Source organism: Nesoenas mayeri (assembly GCF_963082525.1).
Source record: "Nesoenas mayeri genome assembly, chromosome: 9".
Classification (NCBI taxonomy): domain Eukaryota; kingdom Metazoa; phylum Chordata; class Aves; order Columbiformes; family Columbidae; genus Nesoenas; species Nesoenas mayeri.
The window spans coordinates 546,599-555,456 of NC_137557.1; the positions used below are offsets into that span (position 1 = coordinate 546,599).

Consider the following 8,858-nt stretch of genomic DNA (forward strand, 5'->3'; position numbering starts at 1 on the left):
CCCTCAGATGAAGGGGTCTGTCCCGTTGGATCCTCAGAAGAAGGGGTCTGTTTCCTTGGACCCCTCAGATCAAGGGGTCAGTCCCGTTGGATCCTCAGAAGAAGCGGTCAGTCCCGTTGGATCCTCAGAATCACAGAATCACAGAATCGACTGGGTTGGAAAAGACCTCAGAGATCATTGAGTCCAACCCTTGGTCCAACTCTAGTCTGTTTACTAGATCATGGCACTAAGTGCCATGTCCAACCTCACTTTAAAAACCTCCAGAAGAAGGGGTCTGTCTCCTTGGACCCCTCAGAAGAAGGGGTCAGTCCCATTGGATCCTCAGATGAAGGGGTCAGTCCGGCTGGATCCTCAGAAGAAGGGGTCAGTCCCGCTGGATCCTCAGAAGAAGGGGTCAGTCCCATTCCAGGTGATGGTCGCCCCTGCCCACTTGCTCCTGATGGCCATCTCCAGGGACGGACGCCTCTTCCCCGGGTCTTCGCTTCGGCCCTGTTCCCAGGGGTGGGAGTGAGTGTCTGAAGAGGAAACACAGTTAAAAAAAGGTCTAAAAACCCCAGCCCTTGTAAAAACACTTTGAGGTGCGAAGCAGAAGGGGCTGGATGGTGCGTGTGTGCTGCAGAGCCGGGGCTGCCCCGCCGGGGGGAACGCGGGTGCTGTGACCCCAGCTCTGGCTCCCCGCAGGGCGTGCCTGCGTGCTGTTTTCTGAGCAGATGCGCACATCCTTATCTGCAGTCACGCTGTGAATCATGACCGTGAGTCTCCAGTCACCCTTCTTCCCTGCAGATGCTGACTTTAGTGTGGTGCTTTCAAGTGTTTTACTGTAAATGTCACAGTGCAAGGAGAGCGAGGAAAAGGCGCTGGGTGCTCAGAAAATGAAGGCAAATGGTGCCCAGTGGCACAGAAAACCGAGAACCTCGCATCCTGAGCACGCAGCCTGGTTCACAACCCATTGGAAGCTGCAAGGAGTAGTTCACTCCTCCTGCTGTGAACTGGAGGTGGCACACGAGGGCCACGGTGGCACCTGCTGCTGGGCAGGAACATGCACACTTAAGTCTAAGGTAGCTGCTGAAAACGGGCTGTTAACCACTCCTGCACGCCGGCAGTGCTGCATTAGAAATAGGTTTATTCAAAGTTTTGAATGAATCATGAAACGATTCTGGTTCCTGTTGTACTCTGTGCCTCCAGGAACGCTGTCTCCTGGGGTTGTCCCGTGGCAGGGTGGGTGTGTGGGGGCTTCGCCACACTCAGCAGGGCGTTCCTGTGGGACTGCGGGGGCTTCGCAGCAGCAGAAGGTGAAACATGGTGTTAAACAACATGTCTGTAGTGAGTACTTAACACAGGAACAATAGTTGCATCTCATATCCTGAAAACCTGCCACTTCTCCCATAGAAACTCTTTGCCCTCGTGTGAGAATAGGGGACATAACGGTGAAGTCCCGCATGGCGCTGTGCTCGGTTGGCGGTCACTGCTGCATGCCCCACGGCTGGGGCGGGTCCGGAGCCCCACTCACCCCAACACATTACAGCCTCCTGCACCCCCTGCACAGCATCTGCCGCGCCGGGGAGCGGCTGGGGGCGCGCGGGCCAGGGCAGCTGGTGCTGCTGTAGAAAATACCCTATAGAAAATACCTACAGCTATTCCCAGCAATGGGCCGCCTGCTTGAGAGCATCGCCCCTCCTCACATGGCCACCGTTCTGTAAAAGCCGTGTTTGTGTGTTTTCACGCTGTTGTTTGGAGTAGGCTCCTCTGTGAAAGGTCACTATTACATACAGTGTGGGTGTGTATACGTTAAATGCGGACTGTCAACCTGTGTAACTTGGCACACCCAGCTGCGCCTGTATGCCGGCCATACGTGGTCGGTGTGTGCCAGCCACCCCGTGTGCCCCGTGCGCGGGTCCGTACCGACGGTCAGCCGTGCCGTGGTGCTCTGCGCCCGCCGCCCGCTGCACAGGAGCAGGGGGAAGCGTCTCTCCACACGCCAGTCGCGGAGCAGCCGCACGTCGGTGCTGAACAGGACGCCGTGCCTGCCGGCCGTGCCGCACAGCCAGACGGGCAGCCGCGGCGTGCGCAGCCCGCGGCACACCTGGGGGGACAGAGCGGGGTCACAGCGGTCCCTGTCCCCAGAGCTTGCTGTCCGCTGTGGGGATGTGGGGTGCAGCCGTGGGGCTGTGCCAGCTCACCTGTGGCTCCGCTGGTGCCCGGTCCCTGCGCAGGTATCCCACCGGGCTGCGCCGGCACGCCTCGGCCCCGCCATCGCCACCACCGACACTGCCGCGCCATGGCTCATGGCCAACGTCCAGCTCGCACGGGATCGCTCGGCCCCTGAGGAGGAGGCTGAGCAGGGCCTGTGGGGACACGGCCGTGGGGACACAGCCATGGGGACACAGCCGTGGGGACATGGCCATGGTGACACAGCCGTGGGAACACCATGAGGCACAGAGCCAAGGCCCCGTGCATAATGGCAGCTGGTGTCCCGTGCCCAGTTCTGTTGTGCCCATGGTCAGCAGTGGAAAGCCCAACTACCCGTGGCTTTCTAATTATAAAATTATAATTATAATTATTATTATATAATATATATATTTATAATTTTATATATATATAATTATATAATTATAATTATAATTATTATTGTTATTGTCATCATCTTCATCATCCATTTTTTAAATAGACAGTCATTATTAACATTTGCAAAGTATTTTTCCATGGCCTTGTGCTTTCTTTTTCATTGGATTAACAAGTGAGAATTTTTTCCTAAATGAAGTGTGGGAATAATAAAAAAAGCTGAGGAATGAGGCCAATCTTACCTCTGTACAGGTGATGTTTCCAGAACTGGATTTTAACAGAGGAGTTGCTGTGCAGCCTAAATCTTCCTGGAGCCTGGAGCAAGCACAAGGAGTTACAATAGCATCAGAGGCGGTCATTGTAATGTCTGATTGACAGGAAACAGGGAGAAATTGCATGGACTCCCAGATTCGCTGGGCTGCCCCGACCCCTGGGTGCTGCCCCGACCCCTCGGTGCTGCCCTGACCCCTCAGTGCTGCCCCGACCCCTGGGTGCTGCCCTGACCCCTGGGTGCTGCCCCGACCCCTGGGTGCTGCCCCGACCCCTGGGTGCTGCCTGGCAGAGCAGCGCTGGCCCCACCAGCACTGGGTGCTCAGCTGGCGCTCTTGCCTTCAGGGCTGTCCCGTTAAGGTGCAAATTCAGGGTCAGATCAACCCCGGGACGCGCTGGGGTTCCCGTGGGCGCAATCCCTGCGAGCGGCCTCGGCAGCGCCCAGTGCGCCCGGACAGAGCTGGTGGAGGCAGCAAGGCGTTTTTTTGCTAAATAGCTATCGTAGTGTCACGTTGGTATGAATCACGTTTCATATCGGTATAAATCTGCCTTTCCAAAGCATCTTTTCCCAAATCTAATTACATGGGGTTTAGAAAGACCAGTGATCCCTCCCAGCACGGTCACCCTGGCAGCATTCTTCTGTGTTTAAATAAACTGTGACAGTGACTGTGGTGTTACTGGGGAACTCCTGGTTCCATGCAGCGCGTTGTTGTATTTTTGGTGTATGACACCCATACCCATCAAACGCAGCGTGCGGGTTATTATATTTTTGGTGTGTGACACCCGTACCCATCAAATGCAGCGTGCAGTCGGCACCCGCCCCTGGGACAGCAGCCTCCCCGCCTTCCACTGAAAGTGGACATTCAGTAAAACAGGGAAAAGAGCGGAAGATGTAACTAAACTATAGAAACCAATGAAATGTACCTTTCCAGTGTCCTAGAGAAAAGCAAGCTGTATAAATACAGGATCACTCCATGACTTCCTTCACCCCTGAACTGGAAAAAGAAATAGGTAATCACTGTGAAGGAGCTATGGCACATACATGATTAATTAAAACAATTCCTCTGCTTAAATGCAACCTCTGGTGAGCATGTGGAGCCAAATGAACAAGGTGTTATTCCGGGAAGATTTTGTAACGAATTCTGTTGGACAGAATCAGGTAAAAAAAAAAGAAAGAAGAAACTTCCAGTTATAGACTAAACTGTTTTTATACACTTTTTCCCAGATTTCTGCTGAAGGTGCAAGGACCAGTATTTTGTAATTGAGCAATGTACAGGGTGCTGCCCCGTTCACCCGGCGTTCGTGCACTGCGCTGCTGACACTGGTGGAAAAGTCCCGGGGAATTTAGTGGAGTGGGAGAGGCTGGAAATGACCCACGAACTGACTGTAGTGAATGTCTGAACGTCTGCTGAGCGTGATACCATCCACCTCCATCAGCTTCGCTTTCGAATGGGAAATAAGATGTAAGCAAGCAACAAAATAAATCAGAATAAAGCAAATATCCCTTACTTACACAGTTTATATGGTCAAAGATGAACTCCTGAGCTGCTGCTTTCTCACCAAACTCGAAGAGCTGGACCTGTTGGGCATGTGCGTAGGGAAGGATGTTGTAAAGGAGACGTTAATTATACCAGAAAGCTGAGGTTTTTAATCCAGAGCTTCCTTTAGACAAATGGAGGACTAACACGGGAGAGCAGTTTACTGCCCGTCCTGAGCCGGGGAGCTCAGCCCCACACAGGCGCTGGAGCAGCCGTGGCTGGTTCGTCCTGGTCGCGGGGGGGGCAGCTCAGCGGCACTGGCAGGACCGGGCTGGGAGGAGCCGCTGCCAGGGGCGCGAGCGTCTCAGGCAGCACCGGGACGTGGGGTGACGCACCCACGGTTAATGGTGCCCCCAAACTAGCGAACAGCTTTGTGAGATTTTACCTTTCTTGTCTTTAATAATTTCAGGCCAAACGTATCTTTAGAGAAACTGCTGTTTGCAGAAGGTGTTTTCACACTCACCCTTTCCGTGAAGCTGTCAGCTCTGTGGTCCCTGCTCGGCGCAGCGTGGGTGGTGGTGGTGATGAGACAGACGGTGGCCATCCTTCCTCCTCGCGCTGCCCACAGCGTGTCCGCCAGGGCTGCGGCCAGTGCCGTCCCCTGCTCCCGGCAGCTTATCCTGCACAGCCTGGCCAGGGAGGGGGGTCCGTGGCAGAGCCCCCATAGGGCTGCTGAGAGCCCCCCTGCAGCTGAGCCCGGTTCCAGCAAGGGCTGGTGGGAGCCCAGGGTGCTGCCCCATCGCGGTACCCGGTGATGGGGAACGGGCAGCCCTGACAAGAGGGAGCACAGGAGCCGAGGGGTTCGTGCAGCAGGCAGCTGCGCATCCAGCTGTGCCCATCTGCCGGGAGATTTCCACTCTTCACTCGGGGCTGTCACTGCTGCTGTGACGTGCTCCCCACGCGCTGGGAGCGGCCTCTCTGCCGTGGGGCTCCCGTGGGTGTCCCGGCACCGAGGGCTGAGCCCGGTGCACAGCTGTGCCACACCGGTGCTGCCCGAGCGCTGCCCCAGCTGCGGCCGCGGTGCCGGGGGTGGGACGAGGAACCCGGTGCCACTGCTACAAAACCAAGTGTTCTGGTGGGAAAAGGCCTTGCTTGGGAGTCAGACACGGCTTTTCTCCTGGGTGAAAATCCCCGTCTGTAGCTGCAAACCTGAACTGGAGTCTGGTTTGGCTAAACCCAGAGACTGGTGCTAGTCTGACTTAGTCCGAATAATGCAAGGAAAGAGGGGAGAGGCTCCGCTTCCTACCTTTCCAGGTGAGTATACTCCGTGTTTCTTACGAAGAGCAGGTATTTAATGATGTGTGCTTGTACAGCCATCAAAACGGCTCTTGTTCCCCCCTAGAAACAGGGGTACAGGTGTGAGGTGCAGGCAAGGGGTGCAGGCGTGCAGAATGTGGGGTGCAGCGGTGCAGAGTGTGGGGTGCAGTAGTGCAGAGTGTGGGGTGCAGGGGTGCAGGGAGGGGCTGCAGGGGTGCAGCGTGTAGGGTACAGGTGTGGGTCGCAGGCGTGCAGAGCACTCCCTGCTGTGAGTGGCTGAGTTGCTGGGGAGACGGTGCCGGTCACTGCACCAACACATTTACCTCTTCTGCCTCCAAAGCGTAGGCCAGGTCGGAGTACGGCTCGCGGAACCTGAAGCACGCTTGTGTCCATTCGCAGCTGAAGCGGTGGGACACGTTTCCAAATAGCAGCTGCCGCAGCCCCTTGGAGGAGGAGAGAGACGGGCTGGGGTCAGCTCGCGGCACATCCCGTGTCGTGTATCTGTAACACCAGCGGGGCTCCGGGATGCAGCTTCAGTGCATGGGAGCAAACCACCCAGTGGCTCCCAGCTAAGCCAGATCTGCTTGCCATCTCTGGCTGTATCGCTGGTTTCATCAGCCGGCACTTTCAGCACCGGCAGAGCTCCGGGGCAGGCGAGTACCGCTCACCAGGACGGGACGATTCTCAGACGCGTGCTTGGTACCGCAGCCCAGCCCATGGCCCCCCCTCGGGCATGAAGCCCTTGAGCTTCTCACTAAGGTTGTGCCCAGGTGTCTGGGGACTGGTCTGGTGTGGGAGGGCATGGGCGGTGACGCTGGCGCTGGGGACCCTTCTGCCATCACCCCCAGAGCCCCTGAGCTGCTGGTGACGGCTCCTGTCACCAGTGCCCCCCAAACTAGGTACTGGGGTCAGAGCAGAAATATCTCACTGATCTGAAACTCTGCCTCTGTTCTGAGGCTGTTCGCTGGGAAAGCAGCAAAGAATAGGGAAACGTTACACTTTGGTATTTGAGCTATTCTTTAATGAGAATTATAGCATCTTGGTTTTAAGGTTACGTTGCAACTATGTTCTTTAAAAGCCTCATCAATAACTCATGACAACTCTATACCTCTGGTCCAGCTGACAGGCTGCAGCCCAGCAGCGTGCTGTAGCGCCCGGTAAGGTTTCCCAGGTTCTTTCTTTTAGTGAGATCAGATTACGGCTCATGTGTACCCATGGCACCGCTCATGTGTACCCATGGCACCGCTCATGTACCCATGGCACCGCTCATGTGTACCCATGGCACCACTCGTGTACTCGTGGCACTGCTCATGTGTACCCATGGCACTGCTCATGTACCCATGGCACTGCTCATGTGTACCCATGGCACTGCTCACCGCGTCCATGGCCGAGGAGATGGGGCGGCCGCCCGTGGCCGCAGGGAGCAGGAGGGGACGGGGACTGGCGGGGGGGCCGTGCGGAGGGTCCCGGGCTCCAGGGGCTCTGGGGGCTCCAGGGGCTCCAGGGTCTCCGGGGGCTCCAGGGTCTCCGGGGGCTCCCCGGCCAGCGCTGCCCTGTGCAGGGAGAGGAGCAGACGGTCAGTGGCCAACGCTGATGCCTTGCAGGTTTCCCAAATACTTCAGAAGTCTTGATTTGTTGTGTGTTGGTATTTTGTTTGTTTGATTATTATTTTTTTTTACCCTGTGTTCTAAAATTGAGAATGAAACCATTACTTTTAGACAGAAAGGTTAATTCATGTTGGACTGCTCCACCACTTCTAGATCAGGACGACATTCCTCTAAAATATCTGAAGAAAATGTGTGTTTCTTAATGGAGGAGCATAAGAAATAAATCCCCATGGAACTGTTTGCTGTGCTGCACATGCAGTTGTGATGTCCTCAATGTGCTAACCTGGTGAACAGTCACAAAAACACTGGACAAACACAAAACGGTACCTTTCAGAGAAACAGTTACCTGGTGGGTTGTGTTACTGATTTCCAAACTGAAAGAGGAAAACAAAATGCAGATTAAAAACCCCACAAACGACAAAGGCGTTGCTGATATGTGAAGAAACAGAACACCAGCCAGAAAAGAACCCCAAAGGAAAGGAAAAGCTGTAGTTATTTGCATAACCGGGTACACAAAGACCATTTTCCACGGTCACAGAAGTATTGTAATAAAGCGTAACTTTAAAAAATTATATTAAAAACTACCTGGAACTAAAAGCATGATAATGAAGCAGAATAAAAATCTTACCCATGGAAACTAAAAATGTCTCTCCATTTGTTTAGGTCTGAAATTTTGGTGGTGATCTCCTCCAGCTCCGTCCGCGGCGCGGCCGGCTCGGCCTCCCGGTCCCCCATGGGCTCCGGGGTGATGCTGCGGCTGCGGGACCGGGGCTGCCGGCAGCGGTGGCTCTTGAGGTGCCCGCGTCCCATCTGCCCGATGGCAGCTCCCGCCGTCACACCGTGATTAATCTTTCATTAGCGCTGCTCACAGCCGTGTGTCTGCGCGGGGGAGCAGCGTGCCGGGGTAACGTCAGTCCCGGGCAGGGCTCCGCGGGGCTGGGAGCAGCGTGCCGGGGTAACGTCAGTCCCGGGCAGGGCTCCGCGGGGCTGGGAGCAGTGTGCTGGTGTAACGTCAGTCCCGGGCAGGGCTCCGCGGGGCTGGGAGCAGCGTGCCGGGGTAACGTCAGTCCCGGGCAGGGCTCCGCGGGGCTGGGAGCAGCGTGCCGGGGTAACGTCAGTCCCGGGCAGGGCTCCGCGGGGCTGGGAGCAGCGTGCCGGGGTAACGTCAGTCCCGGGCAGGGCTCCGCGGGGCTGGGAGCAGTGTGCTGGTGTAACGTCAGTCCCGGGCAGGGCTCCGCGGGGCTGGGAGCAGCGTGCCGGAGTAACGTCAGTCCCGGGCAGGGCTCCGCGGGGCTGGGAGCAGCGTGCCGGGGTAACGTCAGTCCCGGGCAGGGCTCCGCGGGGCTGGGAGCAGCGTGCCGGTGTAACGTCAGTCCCGGGCAGGGCCCCGCGGGGCTGGGAGCAGTGTGCTGGTGTAACGTCAGTCCCGGGCAGGGCCCCGCGGGGCTGGCCGGGGCTCGGCGCCGCAGCGGGACATCTCCGGCGGGGGCAGCTCCTCCGCGCGGGGCGACGGCAGGCGGGACGTAGCCCGGGCTATGAGCGCTGAGCGGGATGTGGTAGCCCAAGGGAAAGAAAATGCAGACTGAGCAGACGTCTGTGAAGCCAATTCAGCAGGGAGATGAGC

General features: G+C 56.7%; 1 protein-coding gene across 1 annotated transcript; it reads right to left on the minus strand.

Moving 5' to 3' along the window:
• Window positions 1-381: 381 nt before the first annotated feature.
• MINDY4B (MINDY family member 4B) lies at window positions 382-8,044 on the minus strand (the record flags this gene model as incomplete). Its single annotated transcript, XM_080349671.1, has 11 exons — window positions 382-515; window positions 1,903-2,083; window positions 2,181-2,345; window positions 2,805-2,877; window positions 3,757-3,827; window positions 4,346-4,411; window positions 4,834-4,999; window positions 5,617-5,708; window positions 5,951-6,128; window positions 7,004-7,180; window positions 7,863-8,044. 11 exons carry the CDS (start codon window positions 8,042-8,044, stop codon window positions 382-384), a joined length of 1,485 nt encoding a protein of 494 aa, XP_080205797.1.
• Between the last annotated feature and the right edge of the window lie 814 nt (window positions 8,045-8,858).